A 24,279-nucleotide genomic window follows, 5' to 3' on the forward strand; every position below is an offset into this window, starting at 1 on the left:
AGCAAAGCGCTTTACAGTATAGACATTCACCCATTCACATTCACAAATACAAACATATATATACAGGATCCACTTAATGTAATCCAAGAAAATAGATAGCCCACCAAAGTCTCATGTCCCAAATCAAGCATGTCCTGCCTCTGAAAACCTCAGAAATTTCCTCCAGAATTATTTCTCAAGGTTTTCATTGTAATTTCAGTTTTTTTTTCCCTTCTCTTTTTTTTTGCCATTTTAGATAATAATTGCCTGAAATTTGCCCAAGGAGTGATCAACATGTGGCAGGAGGAAGCTGGAATCAAACCTACAACCTTTCAATTGCAAGACAACCACTCTACCACTGTACAAGTCACACCCAGACATAAACATTGGTAGAAACATAAAAGTGGAATATGGTATTGTTAAACTATATTTTAATAACTTATTAAATCCTTATTAACTCATTGTATTAACTCTTTTTAATTAAGGATGTTTTTGGTTTGTTTTCTGTATTTGTTGCACTTTCCATATCTTTATATTGACAATGTAATGCAAAACTCTGTAAGGTTCTGAACACAACACAATATGTTCAAAAATGTTTGTAGCTTTTCTGATTGTTTCTGATGACCTGCTGCTGAAATAATTGCTCTCTGGAGACAATGAGTTGAGAATTGCAGCAATTTCTACATTTATTGCTACAGTATAAGATGACAAAAGTTGCTTGTTTACAGTGGAGGAACATTTTCTTACCAAGCGTGTTGTAGATGCCATCAGCCTCTTCTTTCACTTGTTCATCAAGCCGCTCCATATTCTGCACCAGCAGGGCCACCACCTGACCCTCCAGCTGCACACAAAAAGTTACGACTTTTTTTTACAGCAAAACAGCAATGCAACAGAAAAGAAATACAAAAATCAAAATACAGATTTTGCAGATGTAATTTTTACATGTCATAAACCACAATCTTATTTCTGTGTAAATGTGACCACACTCAAAAAAATGAACTTAGGGGGTTATTAGATTAATAAAAAAATATAATGTACTTTTAACACAATAATTTCATGTTTTAAACAAAAACGTGATAAAATCATGTTGAACAAACAAGAAATTCATCAACTTAACGTTTATGAAATTGAATCATGTTGAGATAACACGATTCATTATAGTCAGACTGATCTTGTGCTGGAGGCGACGAGCGAGATCACGGCAGATCCCGATTCAACTTATTTACTTTAGTTGGACCCAATGTAATTTAATAGAACCAGACCAACTAATTTGCAATGTTTTGGACCAAATAATTGACTTTACTTGATTAAGATGAATGCAAATTTAGTTGAAACCAACTTATTTAACAGTGATACCTTCACACTATGTAAATGATGTACTCATGTCAGTGGCTAACATGTGTTAACATCACATGAAGTGATGGTTAGCTGGTAATTAATCAGCGTTTTTCTAACATTTGCACCATTTCCTGCTTGCTCCATGCTTGTGTCAAAGCACAACTGAATTGAAGTGGTTATTGCATTTATAAAAAATAACATGTTTAACAGAATTATTTTATGTTTCAAATGCAAATATGACAAAATCACGTCAAATAAACATAAAATTCAACAACCTAGCGTTAATAAAATGTATTCGAGTTGAGACAACGTGATTCAATTTAGTCAGACTAATCTCCCGCCGAAGAGGGTCTAGCGAGACCCGGAGATCACGCGAGACACTGGCGAGATTACGAAATATCACGCGAGATGCTAGCGAAATTATGGAAGATCACGCGAGATGCTAGCGAAATTACGGAAGATCACGCGAGATCTTGTGTCTGGGAAAACTTCAAACTGTTCTTTCAAGAGAAGCGGGAAGATTCCTGATTTGGATCTGCTTAATTTGAAAAAGGTAAGATTCAGTCTATTTTCATCCGTCTAAATCAAAATAAAAATCGAAATAAAAAGATGCAAATTAAAATCATCAGACTTAAAAAAAAAACATTTTTTCTATGTTCGGTCACGTTTCTATGTAATTGATGTACTCAAATCATGCTAACATCACATGAAGCAGTGTAAGGGTCACAAAGCTGCTGTCAAGACAAAAAACGGACCCCATAAATGTCACAGTTTTGCTCCTCCTCAGGTTGTTAAAGCTCCCTGGAAAAAAGTTGGACTGATGTAAATTCAGCATCTGGTGCCATACAAACTCTGAAGTCTGAGGTTTAGTGGATTGTAAACAATGGGGCCAAACATAAGTCTATTTAAATGTTTTTTTATTATTATTTTATTTCAGTACTGTTATTATGTAGGTAAATGCAGAGTGGACATTGGATACACGCACACTGTTGTGGCTTTCTATCGTAATACAGATTCTTCATTTATTAATAATAAAAAGTATTAAATTTGAGTCAGAGGAACCTGCGGAGACCTTTGCTGTTAGAGCTTTAAATGTGATTGCAATGTCCACATAAATGTCCACCTGCTAACTATGGATTTCTAGTATTTTTTTCTGGCTGAAACACTCAGAGGATTGTCCATTATTCCTATTAGTCCATGAACAGACTTGAGCTTTCTTATTTTTTAAATACATATATTCCTCTGCTCTAAAGATGTATTTTGTTATTGTACTTGTTTTTCCATAAATAATTGTAGTTCAAAAACAATTTTTAAGTTTATCGGTTTAATTTTGAAATGTTGAGGTTTTTGTTTTGATTTTTATGTTTTATATTTTCATTGCTTTCTACCATGTTCAAGTCACCACTGTTCTGCACATACATGCTTGTGGTTATATTCAGTTTCAGAACAGCTGAAACACTGGGTGCCTTTAAATCTCAACTTAAAACCCACCTGTTTAGAGTTGCTTATAGCTAAATTAGGCTTAGTGCGGTTTTAATGTCTTCAATGTTTTTAATGTTTTTGACTTTACTTTTTATCTGTTTCACTGTATATTAAATGTTGCATGACTCTGTGTTTCTGTTGTTAATTATGTAAAGCACTTTGAAATGCCTTTCTGCTGAAATGTGCTGTACAAATAAAATTTGATTGATTCATGATGCATTCAAGAGACTTGTACTAAAAGTTTGAATGTTCAGATACAACTCTGCTCAGGGTGAATTACATATTTTAATGTTTGAAAATCTGATCTCTTTCAGAACATCACCCGTCTGTTATCCACCTACATAAGCACTGGTGAAGTGGGTCATCGGCCATCAAGTTTTAGATTGCAGTGGCTAATGATAAGTTTTGCCAGATCTAAAATGACTGAATCTAGTGTTAGAGCGATTATAAGGGTTCAGCTGAACTTGTATTTGGCAAGTCAGTTTTATTTGTCTTTATCTGCGTGGGGATGTGGAACTGTAAGGACTGTTGTCTCTCTCTGTCTAGTAGATATGAGCTGCTATCAGCCCTGTGCTAGCTACAGATTAGTACAGAGCAAGGGGGAAGAAGGATGAGCAGCAACATGAGATTGTGATTGACAGCACTAAAACTCTCCTGCCACTGACTGGTTGTTTCTAGCACTGGGAGAAGGCAGAGGAAATAGATTTTTCACAGTATATCCCCCTATACTGTACCCTTGTTTCAGACATAAATATTTCTTAGGTGACAGCTTCAGTTAGAAGTTTAAATAAAATGTTAAACTTAATTTTAGTCATGGCATAATGAAAGGAGAATAACAATTTTAAAGATCTTTCAAATAGACTGCAAGCCACTGATCACTTTCGTTGTGACTTCCTTTGAATTTAGCTAAGTTTTCAAGTGTGTGACCCTATAGTATACTGCTGGATTTTTGCGGTTGTTCTCATTGTTTTCTGATCTGCATATTTAGGAAAACACGGCTGAAGTCAGACGAGGGTGGATCCTAAAAGGTCTGTCTGTGTACCTGAATGAAGATCCAGAGAAGCTGGAGAAAGAGTACATGGTATATTAATTTATCTTTGTGTCTACAAAAGAGGTGATGATAGTTGGAGTTAATTGGACTTCCTGTGAATTACCAATAAATTTAAAGTAAGAGAAGATCATTAAAACTCTTCTTTTTTTTCACTTGGGTACATTCAATTTTAATTTGACTTTTGAGATGCTTTTAGATTTCTCCCACAGAAAAGGATAATCATTAGTAAGATTGATATAATTACAGTTATTGTTAAGTGGGTTTAAAATGAGGATTTTTAGGTGAGTTAAACTCCACAAAAAGATCTTTGGCCTGTTTTATTTAGCCTTATTTTCTAACAGCATTGTTTCATATGCAGACAAAAATATGAACTAACTTTACCTAAGATGTTAGTACAGATCTATTTGGAAATAACTACCACACATAGTCATGACATTTCCTCCATCCAGGAAATAAGACAGGTTCTTCATGTATAAGATGTTTGGTTTGTGTACAGAGTCAGGGCTTTGTTTGCACATAAGTAGGACTGGTTTGGAATGACAGTCTGTGTGGTGGATCCCCAGACTGTCATTTCAATTGAGGAGAACAGGCCATGGAATATGGGGCCTATTTGGGATTCATCCCTTCTCTTCATGTTTTTCCATATGAGACAATATACCGTATTTTCCGCACCACAAGGTGCACCGCATTATAAGACGATTTTTGTGAAAATGTAGAAAATATGGTACCTTTTCTAAATGGGAAATCTTACCACTGGACTCACAATTAACACAGACAGATCTTTGATGGACCTTAGCTGTTGTTGAGTCAGCCAAACAAGTGTAAAGTTATTTTTTTATTTAATGAGATGTGAAATCTCTCCTCCCCAAATCCCCACCCTTGTTCCCATCATCAAGGTGCACAAATGGCCGAGACCGTCTGTGGAATCTTCGTTATTCGACCGGAGAGTGCAGAGCCTGGCGATGCCATTGAGGATGTTGGGATTCTCCTGGACGGGGTGGAAGTGATGAACAACTTGAGCAATGCATCTTTACATGTTTTTCTAAAGACCGCAATGGAAAACTAAATTTTAACTGTTACATTTCGCAAAGTTGAGCGAATTTACTGACACTTTTTATGTTGTTAAGAATTTGATCTATGCTAAACACAGCCCAGTTTTTTTCTGGAATAACAAAACTGACCTTTTGTTGTTTATTTCAACTTTCAACTCAGCTGTTTTTTGTGCTGTGTAAAAAGAAAATGGATAACAATTTTGAAAATACAGTTCATGTTGTACTTTTTCTCATTGTTGAGTGTTCTTTCTTCTTTCAGTGTGGTCTTAAAACACTTCATTTAATAGCACTTAAGAAAATGTCTTTGATTTAACATAATTCAATCATGGAAAGATTTTCCACACGATTAAATAGCTTTCTTTCAGCATGAAGCATGTTTGTTCAGCTAACTTAATTTTCATGAGTTGGATCAACGTAATTAAGTAGTGTGAAGTTATCAGTGTAAAATTAGTTAGGCTGGCTCTATTAAATTACATTGGGTCCAACTAAAGTAAATAAGTTGAATCAACCACAAAAATTAAGTTGAACCAACACATTTGCTTTAAATTGGAATAACCTTAATAAATTAAGTTGAGCCAACACATTTGCTTTAAATTGGAATAACCTTAATAAATTAAGTTGAGCCAACACATTTCCTTTAAATCGGAGTAACAAAATTACATAGTGCTGAAATAAAGCAAAGTAATCAGGTGGAAAATCTTTCCATGATTTTTTTATGTTAATCCAAAGAGTTATTTTTTTCAGTGCAGGTATAATCTAGAAAAGTTTCATGAATGCTGCTACTGTGATAGCAACATATTCTGCTCGGATGGAAAGACCATGCCCGTATGCTCAATGGCTGATGGAGCTTGTCACGTTCATAACTTACGTCTGAAACAGAAGTGTTATTTTGAGAACATCTCTAGTTTAAGAGGTTACGGCGACTCTTCCAAGAGTTTTATAGATCTAAAAAAAAACCTTTCTAGTTGCATGTGAATACAAAGGTTCAGGTTGTTTGTATTTGAGGGAATGTTGTGAAAGTGACAGGTCAGGCTTTAAGGGAGTTTCAGCATAGAGTTTAGTTTTATAGCCCGGGTCGGGTTCAGACCTGTATGATAAGGCTGATTTTAGCACCAAGAAAATCAAAACAGAATGCACAATATAAACACATGGTTCTGTGTTTTTGTTTTGAGCTGATCCATGTCATGTCCCTCATTTCCGTTATTCCTTGCACCTGTGTCGCTCCCTGATTGTTTCCCTTCTTAAGCCTCTCTCAGTCACAACCACGCTGCCAGATTATCGAACGCTTTCAGCAAGTAGTTTTCCAGCACTTCTATCTCGCCCTCATCGTTGCAACCATGCTCTTGTTCCCCGGATTTGCCCCTTTTGCCTTGCCCTTGTGGGACTGTTGCTGATCGCCCATCTGGATCTCGACCCACGCCTGTTTTGGTTAGACCGCTCTCGCCCACTCTCATGGATTCTGCTCTCAGCCCCATTGTGCATGACCTCGGGCCGTCTGACCAAGATTTGGTACTTCTGCTGCTTGACGGAGTTAGTGCCCTGCCCTGCATCAGTGCAGCATCTCCTCGTCCCTTGGCTGATCACTCCAGTACCTGATCGCCAAGCCAGGTTAGTGTTCCCTTCCTACACACCAACAGATCCCTTTGTTGCTATTTCTCCAGTCACCAATCTCTCCTCTCTGCCCCCCTTCGCAGTGCTGCAGCTGACGATCCAGTGTGCCCGGTCTGAGCTGTCTTAATAAATATCCGAGTTTTCTGCTCACTCCTGTGTCGTGGCTGATTTTCCAAGTCCCTAGTGAGTCATTACACGTTTAACCTGTTGAAGAAATAAAGAAATAAAGATAGAAGGTAGGGTACAGAAGTGAATCAGGCTGTAGCAAGCACAGTGCACTGAATGTACACGCTGCTCCGCTCCCATCAATCACACATTCCAGATGATTTGACCTTTTCTCACTCTGCCATTACAACAAGCTCCATAACAACAAGATGAAATAAAGCTCAAAGACGCTTAAAAGCTAAAAACAGAAGTTGCACCGCTTACTTGAACGGTAGTCAAAAAATGAAAGCACTAAAATCGCAAATAAAATAATATGCTGTGTTAACCTCGGGCTCGAGGCCTATAGTTAGAGCCAATTAGTTGGGTCGGATTGGGTTAAACTCTAGTTTAGCACCTCAGTAACTGAATTGCTGCTCCAGTTTACAATATTTGGAGTGTTTATCAGTCCTCTCTTTAAAATACAAAGCATGGCATTCACACTGTTAAATTCTGCTTAAACACCAATCTGCTCGAGTGTCTGTTCCTTTGTTACACTTCAGTTTTTAATTACGTAGGCTGCTATGCTAATTAATTTTATGTTAAAATAAAAAAAACCTAAATGTGAAATTTAATCAGGTTCTCTTTTACAAAGAAAAATCAAGTCGTCTGTATAGAACAAAGTGTAAATGTAGTCAAGAATATTCTGAATTGATTTTATTTTGTTAATTAGTCATTTTGTATGACTGTAATTTCAAAATTATTTATGAATTTTCCTGGATGCCCCTTAATTTAAAATAAAAGACTCGTATGGTAAAACTCTGCCTTCTTCAAGAGAAGGCAGAGAACAGTTGACGGTCTTCGGGGCAGATTTTACGATTCTCTGGAGAGTCTTCCTCTGTGCTGCTGTGCAGCTGGGGAACCACACACAGAGAAAATAGCAGATGATACTTTCAATAGAGCATGGATAGAAGGACACCAGCAGTTTTTGAGAAATATTGTTCCTCCTGAGGACTCTCAGGAAATAGAGTCTCTGCTGCGCTTTCTTTACCAGTTCTGCTGTGTTTACATCCCAGAGCAGGTTATCCATGATATGAACTCCCAGGAAACGGAAGTTTGACACCCTGTCCACTGGATCTCCGCAGATGTTTAGCTGTTGAATGTTTGTTTTACTTTTCCAAAAATCCACTATGATCTCCTTGGTCTTGGCTGCGTTTAGGATTAGGTTGTTTTCTGTGCACCATTCCTGTAGGCAGACTAATCCCACTATAGGCTCACTACAGTTGCGTCGTCTGCAAATTTAACAAGGGTGGTAGTTTGATGAACTGAAACACAGCATATGTGTACAGCGTGAAGAGCAGAGGGCTCAGCACACAGCCTTGAGGAGAGCCAGTACTGATGTTGATGGCTGACTCTTTATCGATCCATCAGGAAGTCCTTAATCCAACTACAGGTGGAAGAGGGGATTCCCAGGTCTGCCAGTTTACACACTAATCTGTCAGAGCGGATGGCATTGAAAGTGGAGCTGAAATCAATAGAGGATGCATGCGTAGCTTTCTCTGTGCTCCAGGGGGGCAAGACAATATCTTCAGTTGACCTGTTGGCTGTATAACCAAACTGGTGTGTGTTAAAAGTGCGAGGAATGAATGTCAAAATGTGACTCTGAACCAGTCTTTTAAAACATTTCATCACCAACGGCGTGAGAGCCACTGGTTGGTAGTCATTCAGGCAGGTGAGGGGTGATTTTTTTAGGAATGGGAACAATGGTGGAGGATTACAGGCAATATGGGACTCTGGCTTGAGAAAGGGACTGATTATAGATTTTTGTAAAGACCCCAGCCAACTGCTCTGCACAGTTCCTCAGCACAGGAACACCATCAGGTTCCGCTGCCTTTCTGGGGTTGACAGATTGTAGCGAGAGTCTCACTTCATATTCCTCCACCTTGAGGATAGAGGTACTTGGTTGCACTGCTTCATTCGGGGCAGCTGCCATTGGAGACTCCGACTCGAACTTAGCAAAGAAATGGAGTAACAGGTACCCTGCTACTCTAACATTGTCAGTGCAGGTTCTGACGCAACAAAGAATGCTGTCAAAGAATGCAGTGAATAATTCCAGGTCTGTATGTTCAAAAATGTCCCAGTTTGCTTTTTCAAAACAATCCTTCAGCTGCAGAGTGGCCAGCTTGTGATGGTTCTTATGGTGGTATGATCAGACTTCCTCAGTGGGATATATTCAGAAATCAAAAACAGTGACATGTGGTCAGACTGCATCAGGTGTGGTAACTGTTTGACTCTATAACCCAATTTGATGTTAGAGTAGACCTAGAGGTTGGTTGGAGTCAACCAACCAACCTCGCTGCCCTCAAACGGCATCCCTTCAAAGCAGCTGTAAAGAACAGTGAGGTTGTGGGCGCTCCGTTGGGCAGTAAATGGACTGCATTTATATTATACCTCCACCTGGAGAGGCTGGCAAAGCTGCTGTCTCACCCAACAGTATGAAAGAAACCAACTTATTCACACAAAATGTTTTCAGCTAGAAATCTTGATCCAATGTACTGAGTCCTCTGGTAGTGCACTTTACATGTTGATGGAATTTGGGGAGCACTACCTTTATGTTGACATGATTAAAATCTCCAGCAATAATGAAAACTGCATCTGGATAGTAGCTCTGTTGGTTACTAATACAATGGACTGAAAAAAACGAATTTGCATTGGCAGAGGGTGGAATGTAAACAACAGTGATCATTATTATAGTGAACTCTCTAGTTAGATAAAAGGGTCTGCATTTCAGAGTCATATACTCCAAGTCAGGGGTCCACTGGCTGTCTACTGTCACAGTGTCTGTACACCAGGTGTTGTTGATATACACACAGACTCTGCTTACTTACTGTAGCGGTGGTTCATGTTTAGGCAAGAGGTGGTTCGCCCGTCATTAAGTGAAACCATCCAAGGTAATACCACCAGAAACACAGGAAAAGTGTGTCGCCAAATAACAGAGATTTTATATTTTAAGGTTGAGGGGGAGGCAGGAGGACATTTGGACATTCTCAGGGCAGCTGTGACAGGAAGCGAGTGTTATCAGTCAAGTAGAGATTGGAGACTTATAACCAAACATAGATTGTGGATTGCCAGCGGGTGGGATGAAAGCACTATTACAGATGAAAGAAGATGGACAGCCAAAGCAGATTTATATGCCACAGAGACCACCCTGAATCATTTTGATTTATCTTATCAAGGGTAACACCTGGCCTTCTGGCAGCAGGGACACTCCAGCTGCAAGCACTACAGCAGCACAGAGGAGACAAATGGAATCAACCAACCAACCTCGCTGCCCTCAAACGGCATCCCTTCAAAGAAGCTGTAAAGAACAGTGAGGTTGTGGGCGCTCCGTTGGGCGGTAAATGGACTGCATTTATATTATACCTCCACCTGGAGAGGCTGGCAAAGCAAGCTGAGCTGCTGTCTCACCCAACAGTATGAAAGAAACCAATTTAGTCACACAAAATGTTTTCAGCTAGAAATCTTGATCTACTGTCTCATTTAGGGCTGAAACGATTCCTCGAATGATTCGAGTACCTCGATTACTAAAATTCCTCGAGGAAAATTTACCTGCCTCGAAGCTTCGTTAATTTATGTTTTATTAGTTAGCGCACCGTGTTCCGGCCGGGACTTCATTTGCGTTGCGCGGAGCTCTCACTTCCGCCTCTGAGTTGTTGACAAAAGCTAAGTCTCAGCGGCATAAAGTCCAATCTTCAAGATTGGCCCGTGGGGATTTTATTGATTGATGATAATGCCCGACTTTTTATCGTTTTTGGGGAACCGATAAGCATCCTTAAAATGACTGGGGGAATGCCTGGAGTACGGCAGCATTTCTCCTCCGGGGCTGCTGGTTGAAAGCGAACGGCGGGAAGAGCGCTGAGGTGAGCGGATAGCCTGAACAGGGCGGGCGGCTGAGTAGCTGATGCTTACCGTGTAAATGTAGCTTTACCGACGAACCGCACAATAAATTTCATATCCCGGTCTGAAGAAACGGGTGGCGGAGCGCATCGTACATGGCTGGTAGATGAGTTTCTGAGTGTGACCAGTGAAGGTGTCGTAAATATCCCGTATTGCTTCCCCCCGTGTTCGTCCCCCGGTCTAACGGTTCGTCAGTCCGCTGGTCTATTTCCTCCCCTCCACCCCATCTTACGTTCGTTCATTCGCCCTCTCCTCCCACTCCAGGCGGCATTTCCCTTATTTTCAAACCCAAAGCGTGACAGGTTAGGTGGCAAGGTGAGTTTAATTAATCTATTAAACTCACTGAAGATGAATACATAAACTAAAAACTGGATTGTAGACATTTTTTATAAGCATATTTGTGAGCCTGCCTCTTTGTTATTAAATTCAATATAATTTCAGATTTTTCTATAACTTTTCTTTTGGTTAACTTAGAAAGTGAGCTATTATTGTTACAGGTTAGTTTTCTAAACTACAAGAAAGCAACTGTTAGGGATGCTCAAATGTGAACAATTGGACTGATATTGATATCTGATAGTAACACCGGTATTATGCCAGATTTACCAATATTTCATTTTATAATTTTTTTTTATCCGATTACTCGATTAATCGTAAGAATAATCGATAGATTACTCGATTACTAAAATATTCGTTTACAACAGCCCTAGTCTCATTATTAGTTTTTATGTTTGATCAAGGTTAGTTAACTTAGCAAAACATTCATAACAGAGAAAACAAATAAACTGAAATTGTGCAAACATTTTTGTTAACTGAAATAAATAGAAACTGTAATTATTAGGGAAAAACTATAACTACCATAAATTATAGTATAGTTTAGTTTGTTTTATATTTTGTTTATGAAACAAACTAAAACATACAGAAATTAGAAAAATAGCTTCCTTTCTTTTTGTGTTAATTTATTTCATAGCCTTTCAAACTGATGTGAAACTGATTTTATCCCCTCCACACAGACAGATTAAGTCAGCTGTCAGTAGGCCTGTCACGATAAATTTTGCCGAGCAATTGTCTATAAATTATGATAAACGATAATATTGTTTCAAGACCTTTTGACACTGATTTAATGGAAATGACATAATAATGAATGGTATTTCCTGCCATAGATAGATACACTTTATTTTCAAAACAACACATAACATTGGAACTGATAAACTATATAAACAAAACAACCAAAAACAAAAATAAAATGGATTCTCAGTCTCCATTAACAAAAAATGTACTTGAATAAAAAGTAAACAACATGAAGCCAAAGTGGAAATAAATATTGCATTCAACCAAAAGAGTGCAGATTATGAAGTCTGTATACTATATTGGCCTTCAGTAATCACTAGATTTAAATGGAGAAGATGGGCACATCTGACTACCTGATGCAATAGTTCACACTGCACAAGTCCAAAATAATGGCTGTGTGGCTGGATAACACACGGCACGAACAAAACCGTTATACCTAGGACTTCTGTCGGCTAATGTGTCTCTCAGGTTTTGAAAATGGGCCGACAATCGGGCGCTGGACATTACACTAAGGAAATGAGGAAGGGAGGGTCAGTGGAGAACACCGGAGTTGAGCCTTTTTTCATTCAGTGTCATCAAGAGAAAGAAAAAAAGGCAGGAAGAGACGATAAAGCCGATAATTAAAATGAGGTCGATAGGTTTAATTTATCGTGTGATTAATTGATTTATCGTTTATCGCGAAAGGCCTAGCTGTCAGGACTCTAAAATCCTCCTGGTGGCACCAACACTAGTCTGTAAAATGACGACAACACAAGTTGGGAGAAAACACCAGTCACCTGGCTGTTAAACAATAACAGTAAATTTGTCCTCAATGTTATCTTCTGTATAGTATTCATTACCCAATTTATATATACATAATAACAATAGAATACTTTGACCTTTTGGAATTAATCACCTAAACGTTAAGCAAAGTATGAAAAAACTAAAACTACTACTGTAACTAATAAAACCTCAAACTAAACAATATCAAACTAATGACCAATAAAAACTAGCAAAAACGCACAAAAACTAATTAAAACTGACAGAATTAGACAAAAATTCCCAACAATATAAAACTAAACTATATTGAAAAAGCCAAAGGCATTAGAGCCCAAACGCTGGTTCTGATAGGCAACCAGAAAGTCAACAGAAAACATGACATGACCCGTAGACTGAGTGCCCTCATTTAGGGAGCAGTCACATGTCAAGTACAACAACCAGGATTTAGAGCAACTACAATAATAATTTTGTGATCTTCAAAAAATTTGTTTAGTGCAGAAAATGTACAATTGCTGTACAGTCTGTTTTTTGTTTTTTTAAGATTAGTGTGTCTATCTTTATCTTGATGTTGCTGCTTCTTAATTTCCTTATGGAATGACAGTAAAGGATATTTCTTTTCCAAAATTATTACTATTTAAATTTAAACTGTACACAATATGCATATCGCACAGAATTACCCTTCCTTGGACAGAAGTTCAAACTGAATGAAGCTTTTTTCTTTCTGTTCAAATTGTCAACCCGCCACAGTGGCAGGTGCATTGCTCCTATTTACACGCCACTTTATTCTTTTATCCACATTTGGTCAGTGGTGGGTGCCAATTAGCAAAATATAAAATCTTTAACAATATTGCCCAGATGGAAATCATATCCCAAATGCAAATCAGATGCAAAGACAAATGGTGCTGAAAAGTTATTAACTAAAAGACAAAGACAAGGCAAATACCAAACCGAGTGACACTGGCTTTAGAATCCAAACCTGCATATGTTAAAATGTTAATCAAAATATAATTTTCACATCCACCATGAAAGGCAATGGCATTTATTTTTAGACTGTCACAAGAATACAAAAGCTACTTTCAAAGAGAATGTCAAATAAATCTTCAATGTAGATCCTTTCTGGATCACCGAGTTTAGCACAGACTCTTTTAAAGTTACACACCACAGACATGTATTGATTCAAAAAAAAAAAAAAGAGAGAATGTGTGCTGGTGCTACAGGAAGCTTTGCAAAAGAGAAGACGACACTGAAGTCAGAAAATAACCTGCATCTGCATGTGCAAACTCCAGTAACTCAGAGCCAACTGAATACCTGCAGAAGAAAAGTGTTCAACCTCACAGCTCAGACCTGTGAGCCAGCAGAGAAAAGGGGTCAGTCCCCGCAGTAACAAACAAGACAGACAATATTAGATGAAAAGCTGCAGAACCACCCATCACTTCCTTCCTCCGTTAAAAGGTAGAACTGAACATTATTGCAGTCTGACCTTTGTGTGAAAACATAATGGGATATCAACAATATTGATGCTCCTATTGAGTAGGTATCTGCTTGGTTCACAGACAGACTAAAATAAGCAGGAGAAGCTAAAAACACTATTTTATTGTAAAAAAAAGAGAAAAAAACTAGAGCCCTATTAAAGCATCGTAAAGTTATAAATAAAAACTAGCTTAAGACTTGTCGAGAAAACTGGCATGGAAGTGTGAGATTTCTCTAGGTACACGCAGAAAACGGGGTAAAGGCCTGAGAAATAACAGTGACCTTGTATGATGATTTAATGATGATTAAGGAAATGAAATACAAATTACATATGAGTGTAATAGCTGGAATGATTGATGTTATTGTAATCACAATGTCTGTAACGTATAATTGGAAAATATACTCTATATTCTCATCTGTAGTAATACTCCGGAGTTAGAGGCTTCTCGGACCCGTTAGACGGAGAGCTGGGAGCAACATCTCCCTCCTCTCAGAAGAGGAAGTAGAGAGAGAGAAGGGGGGGGAGGTGTTGCGCAACAACAAACAGACTTCAACCAAAAAGATTAAACTAAAAAAAAAACATTTTAATGTCAATGAGAGCAAAACAGAAGTCCTATTTTGTATTCACTAACAATGACCAAGTAATCAATTTTTCTCTGTCTAGTTTGGATCCAAAGCACAAAAACTTAAGTATTGATCCAGTGAGAGTCAAGTGATCAATAACAAAGACTGATGTCAATTTTGAACTCACCAGGGCGTCAATGAGGACTTCGGCTCCCTCCTCACTCTCATGGAGCGTGTCAATATCCGTCAGCTCCTGCAGCAGGTCCACCACTGCTATGGCAACATGTGGTTGACGTTTAGAAAAATAAAGACTATTACAACACGTTTTCATCATTACATTTATGGGGAGGATAAAAATGATTACATTGAAATTAACATTTAAAGCTGTCCTTCAAATAGGAGAAGGATTTGAAGTTCCATAGAACTTTTAAAGTTCTATGGAACTTCAAAAGGATTCAAATGGTTAATCAATAAATGTAGTGATTGATCAGGTCTAAATCCCTGCTTGACACGATGAAATGCTTTGGAAGTGTTAAAAACTGATGCCACACTCTGAGATATGGAGAGGAAGATCCTCTAAAAATTATATATAGCATTATTATGTATATGAAACAAAATTGTATTATTAATGTCAGTTTTCCTTAATATTGTGTGCTGATGTGCGATCTGAATTATTTCCACATTTCCCCAGGCAGTCTCCTATCATTTCTCCTCGCTACACTAAAGATTTCCTGAGACATAGCTAAACAGCCAATCATGTGTGGTTTTTAGGGGAAAACAAAAAGTATTTGGCCAATCAGTATTGCTGAATTTAACGTCTTGGGGTCGCTGCATATTTCCAAGAAATAAAATATGAAAGAGATTTCCTCCATGTTAGAGAAAATGCAGGAAAGTTTTGTATCGTTGTGGTGACGAAGCTGACCATGGTGACAACGGCAGCCAAGAGGAAGTTTAATTCTCCGTCTTCAACGACAACACGGAGGATTTTCCACGTGGCTACAGCTCCTGTTCCTCAGCATGTTTTACTACTTTTAGCCTCCATACTACTTTACTCTTTTTTGTTATTTACTTTTTCTGTTTATCAGCTGTTGTCATTTGTTCTTTGCTGATAATCAGTTACGAACTGAGATTTATTTGATGCTTATGGTCTGGAAATACATGTTACTGCCTCTTTAGTGATACAGTTTCTATTTTGTTTTTTGGTCTCTCTTGTTAAATGTTTTCAACCATTAATGACAAAACTGCAACTTATTTTGAGATTCCTAGTAATTTCAGAAAGAAAAAATGTCTGGAGACTACCATTAGACACATTTTGCAACACTAGTTATACTACGTGGTTATTTGTCTACAAACCGTCTAAAGGTTTCTCAGTCAGTATTTTAATTAGTCTTTGGTTTGGGTTTGAACTGGGCCACAGCAGCATCTCAAATCTTTCCCTTTACAGCCTTTACACACTTGTTGTCGTCATTATTCTGTTTCAAGATCATATTCCAGCCAGGCTTTAGGTGTCGATTGGACGGTGTCACATGTATGGATGACTTTAGCTTCAGCTGCATGGTATTCAGGCCTGGTGGCAGCACCACAAGCTGAAATCATCACTCCTTTATTTCATTGCATGACAGCTGGAATGAGGAGTTTGCACCTGTACTGTATGCTTGTTTTGATTTTCACCAAAAGTGGAGTTGTTTCATTCAAATTCTGTTTCACAAACAGGTTTGTCCTGGAAATGTTTTGACTGTATAAGAAATCTTATGACTACTGTGATAGAAAATTTCATCTTTAGTCTTATTTCATTTTTGATGGAACTGATGATACTTTTTACCATTTATTTACTGATTATATCTGCTTTGTTTTTGTATTTCTGTAAGATGGGTTTTTCCTTTAAAGAAGTTTCCAGATAATGTTTAGATGTTTCTCCAGCTGTGATAGCAGAAGAGACCTGAAGACATCTTGGGTAAAATGCTTAATCTGGCAATTGTCTTAAAGGACTGACGTGTGGAATGTAGTTTGCACCTTTATTTGACCTGCACCCATGAGTAACTGACAAAGAAGAATTAGAAGTTTCTCCTGAAATCCTTGTCGGTTCTCTTTCCTGCCATAAAATCATCCCCTCCAAGAGGTGAGGGATACTTCATGAGGTGGGAGTCAGGATTGTCTCTGTGGTCCATCTGGCAATAAAGATGAGATCAGACTTTGGGTGGGTCTTTGCCTTGCTGTGGCTATATAACGATGTGAACTGGCAATCAAAAGCCATCAAACTCAATGTGTATTTTCTTTCTGATATGGATTTTTTCCAAATAGCTGCCAGTATTTCTAAATCCGGGATATTACCTGGTTGAAAGCTCAAAAGGATAAAATTGAACACCTCTGCTTTACTTTGTTCAGTATTCCTGTTATCTGCCATCTCGCTCTCTCTTGGCGTAAACAAACTGAAAACGTCATATAAAATACAGTATTCTTTTAACTGGCTTCTTCCACTCTTACGCTTCATCTGGTTTCATCTTCTTAGCTGCGGATGCATCCTTTGCTACAAATGACCAAGCATTCACTAAAGGAAAGCTATGCCATTGCATTTTAGGCCATGTTTATTTTATTAAAAAATGTATTTATTTGTATTTTTCTATGCGTTTTGTATAAAATTAGCTTACGTGCTTACATGAAAAATCTGCAGAATCTGTCAATAGATGAATAACACTAGCCCTAATTGTGATGTGTTAAATTTCATTAAATCACAAATACTGTAAATCTCTTGTATCCTGATTTGTAAAAAGCTTAGAGACAACATCTGGGACAATAACTGTGACAGACAAATTGCATCAGTTTCTTCAGAAATCAATGGAGCTTAACGACCCGGGAGGAAGACAATAAACACTGATGTGTTCTTCAATAGCTATTCAGAAGGATATCAGTGTTTTCATGGCTCAGGAGGCCCAGCAGCGAGTGGACGGCGTTAAGCTCCACCAGCAGGTGGTAGAGATCCGGCATCGTCGCGATTACATGCATTTCCTGGATGATGTCGTTCAGGTCCAGCTCTGACTCCATAAACCTGATCAAAAACAAAAGGAAAATGTGCTACCAGACGCTTTTGATTCTGTCCAAATGGATCATATTACACATTAACTTGCAAAGAAACAAAGTGTGTGACTGTGAAGTGAACCAAAATGCGTCATTAGTGATGGTCTTACTTCTCTGGATTGTCTGGAAACTTTATCCTCAGCTCCTGGTTTTTGTACGACCTTTTCTCAAAGGTCAGAATCATTTTCTTCACTGAGCTCTCGTCAACTGGCTCTGCCTGTTTGATTAGTGCAGGAGTGAGAAAGAAAAGATGGGAAAAAAAGACCATGGAGGGAAAGAAAAAAAAAGGTTTTTATTGAAGCAGCTGTTGCAATAGCAAAGGAGCCATCAGGGTGACCTTAATTATGTGAGAGGAGCACAGGTTTCCCCCCCCCCCCCCCCCAATTTGGGGGATATTTCACTGAAAAAGGGAATCCATTTAACCTCCTGATGGCTTAAAAGCCATAAATTGCTGGGCAGATAATGACCAGTTAGGACATTTCAACTGGGTGACATTATGGAACAATGCGGCTCTTGACTCTGAGTACCTCTTGACAGTGGGAATCTTTGAAAAGGCTGCAGAGTGGGATTATAGGAACGTAATTATAGAGGTGGCAGTTTTCAAATGTCCTACACATGATGATGGCATCGGTGACACCAGAAATTCTCCTGGCTGAACCGTTTCCTTTTTCTTGTGGTTGTTTCAGTAACTTTTTAGGTCTCACCTGAAAAACGAGCAAAACTATAACATGGAAAAAGCTATAAAAGTTGGATTGGATTGCAAATAAAATAGCGGTACTGTTCAGGGTTTCACACAGACAATTTTTTTAATATAAAATAGAGAAATTAAACAACAGGTATATCTCAGGCTTTCTATGCATTTTTCAAGACTAAACTGCAGATTTTTCCAGCGCTCTCAGCCTATTTTTGACCTATTTTAAAAGTCAGAAATACTAGAGTTAACTAAGAGTTTACAGCAGATACTGGTAAAGAGGTCAGGTATTACATAAATGGACAGTAAAGTAAAGAAGGATGGACTGACAGTTGGTGGATAAAGAAATGGGCTGACTTTAAATTCAATATTTTTTTCCAGACTCTGTAAGAAACCTCCAATAATAAGTAGATATAGTGGGGGAGCATTTGATACACCGCTGAGTTTCCCTACTTACAAAGAATGAAGAGGTCTGCAATTTTCACCGCAGGTCCACCTCAACTGTGAGAGACAAAATCTAAAAAAAAAGATAATTCTCCCCTCCAAATAAACATAAGAAAATATAAAAAAATCACACATTTTATTGCATTGGAATATGTGAGGTAACGATCTCAAACAGGTAATGAGTGGAGGATAGAAGAGACTCTTAAAGCTGAACTAACAGGACTGTGAGAGCCAGAGCTCCTGCTGGTTGCTAGGCAATCAAATACTTATTTCACTACATAAAATGCTAGTCAACTATTTAAAAATCATGCAAAGTGATTTTCTGGATTATTTTTACATTTTGTCTTAAGTTGAGGTGTACCTACGAAGAAAATTACAGTGCTCTTTATTCTTTGTAAGTAGGGAAACCTGAAAAACCAGCATCAGATACTTATTTCTCTGTTGTGTTTTGGATGTGATTGAATCCTGTTACTTATAAGCATGAACAACACACACACATTTTCCAAAGTACTGGAACCGCAAAGCTCCTGTGTTGATGTACATACAGCTAAAAAGATACGAACAGACAATGTCTGAATAATGTAGTTTAATAACCACAGTGCTATTCTAAATAAGTTATTTTTAAATTCCATCATAAATTGTTTAAAAGAAGAAAAGCAATTTCACACAAAGTCAATCAAATGACAGAAACATCTTTATTGTCTTTATTATCTGGTGAACTGAATGAAACCAACAGCTGATTTTCTAAAGTACTTTGTCTCAGTAATTTGTCTTACTGAGACAGTAAGACAAATTATTTATTATCAAATAAACCAGATCAAATGATTATTTAATGTCTACTATTGATTTATTTAATAGGAGACATTTAAATATTGTGTTGACTTTAACTTACTCGCCTATAGAATGTTAAGGACTCAATTTGAGTTTCTGCTGATCCAGGAAGATTAAAGAACACAGGAACCGACTTTTAGATTTAAAATTCCCCAGTAAACATTTAATCGTTAAACTTACAAGCGAAAACCCCCAGCAGAATGTATTTGAACCTGAAGTCATTTTCCTTCATATTATCTGCACCATCAGGGAATAGTTGCAGGATATGTGCAAAAAACTGGTGTGAAATTAGAGGTTTGGACTTGAATAATGCTATGAATAGCAAAAAATTTCATTTTCTGGCCAAACAGTGAAAGTGGTTAGCAGAAAAAAACACACCTGAAAATGAAATGTTTTGACCTTTTAAAAGGCTTAGGTGTGCAGTATTGATTAACCTCAAGAATAGGACCAGAGTAAGAATGAAGAGTAAGCCTCCCAAGAATCATTTAATCACATGATCAATTAAAATGAGTTCAATCATATCCATTCTGATGATTAATACTTTTTGAAGGTGAACATTTTTTACAGAGACCTCATAATCCATTTTATTTATGGTTTCAGTGTGGTATGGTTTTGATTTATGTTAAATGTATTTTTTTTTGGTTGTCATGTTTTATTTTGGATATTTAAAATATCTTCCAGTTCCAGTGGTAAGTGCTGGTTACAAAATTACAATTCATTGATCTTTTAAAAAGCATAAACTGGCATTATTATGCAATAATCAATATGTTACTAGAAAATGGTCTTAAATCAATATTAGCTTATCACAATAATTACTGGGACAATTTATCGTCCAGCAAGACACAAATGTTATCGTGACAGGCCTGCTGGAGAAATGACTTGAGAAAGTAGAGTCATTCAAAATCACACAGTTTATGCCAAACAAGTACTTAATCATAAGTAGTTATTGTGTTTCACCAGGACAATTATTATAATCACACAATATCTATGTTTGGTGCGATGGAGAAAAGCAGAAAATGAAAAACAAGAAAATGCCAGAAGTTTGAGACCATTTCAAACTAATGATGCACCAATCAATCGCCTATTAATCAGAAATTCATTTCTTAACTCCAACAGGTTTGATGATGACAACATTTATTTTTTATGTTGGGTGCATTAAATGCATACTGCAACAGATGTGTTGCTTCACTTTGCTTTACATATGAATTTTGTCAAATAATAGTAATATTTGTAATACTGAAATAGTAATTTTGCTCACCTCTGGTTCTTCCCCATCCTGGTCCATCAGTTTCTCTAAGATCATCTTCCTGTCTCCAGTCGGCTCTTCGGTTTCTTTCATTTCAGCTCCTCCTTCTCCTCCTCCCACCTCCCTGAACCTGGCTGCCTCCCTGGGTCCCACACCTTTCTGCTGCTTCCCTCCTCTGGAGTTGTCATCTCCTCCTGCAGCTCCTCCATCCTCTCCCCTTGGGCGCTTGGCTCCTCTGTCAGGCTGAAGGAGAACAACATTTAAATTTACATTTATTATTTTATACTACTAAGAGGTTTCTTTCTGACTGGAATCACATTATTGGCAACCAAACACTTCTGATTGCAGACAAGTCTTTCGCATGTCTCCACTGGTATTTTTGTCCATCTAACTTTTACGATGAGCTCCAAGTAGGCCTGATCCGATAGCACTTCTTGCTGCCAAATAAATTTTCCCTGAAATTATTCCGATAAACAATAATGTTGTTTTGAGGCCATTTTCTAGTAACATAATGGCACAGTGATGCAAGAACACATTCTGAAGGATCCATAAACTTAAAATTCTAATGAACGTTTAACACTGGAACTGGAAAATATTTTAAATATCTAAAATAAATTAACAACAAAAAGTAAGATAATAATAATCATTATTTAAATAATATAAATAATAAACAAAATTTTCTATAAACAAAATCGGCTTTCAAAAAAAAGTGGATAGTTAAGACCAAAGTACCCGATTGAAGACTTTCTGTCATCCAATTGTTAAAGAGGAGAAGACAAAAACAATAATTCAGGCCAATCAAAATTATTGAGTTTGTTTTAATTCATCTAGCAATTAACTGAATGACTGAAATATTGCCTATTACGACAGGCCAAGGCCAGGCCATCACCCTAATGTTTATCTCCCCCCACATATCCTCTGTCAGATTGTAGTCTTTGGCATATTGTCTTCAAGTTTTTCATAATAAATAATGCCTCTTAAAACCCACTCAACATAAAAACTGGACCATATGTAGATAACTAATCAGAAACCATTATGAACACTCACAGCTGCAGGAAATAGCAGCTTGTCACAAAACAGTACAATGAGAGAAAACTACAGTTTTATTTACACAACAGATTGACTTTTTCTCTCAGTCTACTTCCATCTTATACCTGTAAGCCAACCATTTTGCAACACAGTTTCTCTTGCTACTAAAGTATTTTCATTAGGGATCCAAAATATATCTGCAAGTCGGCCAATATTACCAGCCAATGTTGGTTATTCTACATATTGGCACTAGAAGTAAGACCGGGCCTATATTAAAACCCAATGTCTTTTTCCATCTTGTTTACACTGCAAATGACAGAAAATCTGCTGTCAAATGATATATGAGTTGTCAGGCATATTCCACTACTTGTAGTTATGAAATTAGAGCAATTCTAGTGTAACCGAAATTTTTAAAAAAAAGGGCAAAAATGGCCCTTAATTGACGATTTATAAATGAGAAAAAAGTTTCACAAATCCCAAACATAGTTTTAAATATTCTGCTATTAGAGCAGAATATTTGCATAGTCCAGGTATGAAGAGTCTACAACATGTTGTAGTTTTTTAACTAGAGTCGAGTAAAGATGAAGAAGGTTGTGAAAATTAGGTGGAATCGCCCTTTAGCCATTTCCCAAATCGAAAACCAACTTCAGCTTAGGAAGCTGAAGTTGGTTTCCGATTCTAGCTTCCAATGGCTAAAGGACGATTCCACCCAATTTTTCACTACCTTCCACATCTTTAATTGACTCTAGTTTAAAAACTACAACACCTAGACACTTCAAACCTGGACTAGATTATTCTCCTCGTCGAGCTGGATATTTAAAACCATATTTGTGATTTGTGAAACCTTTTTCTAATTTGTGAAAACTCAAAGTTCGATTTTCACCATTTTTTTGCATCTGGATCACACTAAAACTGCTCTAATTAAAAAACTACAACACCTAGACATTTCAAACCTGGACTATATTATTCTGCTGTAATAGCAGAATATTTTAATCCATGTTTGGGATTTGTGAAACCTTTATGTGATTTGTGAAACTTCACTAAAGATCAGATTACTATTCATACTTGTTCCATTCAGCTTTTTTCAAATTCAATTCTAATTCAAAACCACTTTATTAATCCCAATGGGAAAGTAAATGTTGGTGTAACTCACTAATTCTTCAAAGAGTTATTGTACATGGTGATGGCTGTTGGAAGGAAAGATCTTTTGCAGGGGTCTTTTAAGTGAAGTTTCACAATCAGAAAAAGGTTTCACAAATCCCAAACATGGTTTTAAATATCCAGCTTGAAGAGGAGAATAATCTAGTCCAGGTTTTAAGTGTCTAGGTGTAGTAGTTTTTAAACTAGAATCAATTAAAAATGCGGAAGGTTGTGAAAAATTAGGTGGAATCGCCCTTTAGAAATGGAACCCAACTTCAGCTTCGTCTTCAGCTTTGTGTTCTGACCCATTTATCAGTCACATAAAAAACTCGAAGCGAAGGGAGAAACACCGTGAAACAGCCTGGGTATGCTTTGAAATTCACTCTGAGAGAAGTCTGTATAGACTACTCCAAAAAGTTGAAAGAAAGTCTAAAACATTAGGAGTGGGTCAACACTTCATACAATTATGTATATTTGTCGACATTACAGAAAGAAAGAAAAAAACATGACGTGATAAATACAACCAGGTAGATCTAATTAAGTTGTCTGAAGTTACAATGAGCGAAAACCTCTACTTTTTTAACCTCTTTATTATAGCAAAAACTTCAAGCTAATAAGCTGTGACGTTTATTTTGATTAGGAACGATTAAACTAATGCATGGCCGATTTGGCTTTTAATATTAGACATTTACAGATGATATAAAAAGAAAAGGACGTAAATAATGGTTCTAAATAGCAGTCTGCTCTCTGGTTTGTTACTACAAAGCTGTTACTTGCAAACAGTTCAAGTGGATACGATCACTAAACAAAAATTCATTCGCTATAAAAGACAAGAGTGAATACCTGATAGTTCAGGAGTTCTCCAACATCCATTGTTCCCTGCTTGCGTCCCTGTACCGTAATATAACCGCGTTTAAATTTGAAATCCTACACGACTAGCTTTCCAGCTAACAACAAGCTAACAACTGAAACATGCCTGTCGTAAAGCGCAATTGTGTCTTCACATTTTGTCGTAAACTGCTTTCTATGTCGTAAAGCGCTGCGATTAAGCTTCATTTTTGTTGTTCCTGTAGGCAAAGAACCCAGTAAATGAATTATTTGCTCAAAGTCAGTGTCTTGCTTAGCTAGTTTTCAAAGTGGAAAATCAGCAACTCGTCAAGATCTTTTAGATGAAGTTAGTTATTTTATTTATAGCATAAAACAACAACAAAGAAAAATAAGATCAGCTGGTATAGGAATCAAGTGCAATGAAAAAGCAAATAGGTTGGCTGGAGAAGCAGTCCAGGCAAATGAAATTAAACTGATGGTCCCATCAAGGAGAACAGAAATAAAAACAATTATTAAAGTTGGA

The 24,279-nt window shown here is 37.3% G+C and overlaps 1 protein-coding gene across 1 annotated transcript in view; it reads right to left on the reverse strand.

The window, feature by feature from the left end:
- The window catches only part of ctnnbl1 (catenin, beta like 1), a 100,895-nt gene extending 76,971 nt beyond the window's left edge, over positions 1–23,924 (reverse strand). The window contains exons 1-6 of the mRNA XM_088006877.1: positions 23,772–23,924; positions 20,772–21,002; positions 17,658–17,764; positions 17,379–17,518; positions 14,660–14,757; positions 727–820 (exon numbers count right to left, since the gene is read on the reverse strand). Of these exons, the coding sequence (XP_087863003.1) occupies positions 727–820; positions 14,660–14,757; positions 17,379–17,518; positions 17,658–17,764; positions 20,772–21,002; positions 23,772–23,801 (700 nt within the window). The 5' untranslated portion in view covers positions 23,802–23,924. The remainder of the gene's footprint in view (positions 1–726; positions 821–14,659; positions 14,758–17,378; positions 17,519–17,657; positions 17,765–20,771; positions 21,003–23,771) is intronic.
- Between the last annotated feature and the right edge of the window lie 355 nt (positions 23,925–24,279).

The sequence above is a fragment of the Poecilia mexicana genome, unplaced genomic scaffold, assembly GCF_051168715.1.
Source record: "Poecilia mexicana isolate PSO_F unplaced genomic scaffold, ASM5116871v1 scaffold_7, whole genome shotgun sequence".
In the NCBI taxonomy this organism is placed as follows: Eukaryota; Metazoa; Chordata; class Actinopteri; order Cyprinodontiformes; family Poeciliidae; genus Poecilia; species Poecilia mexicana.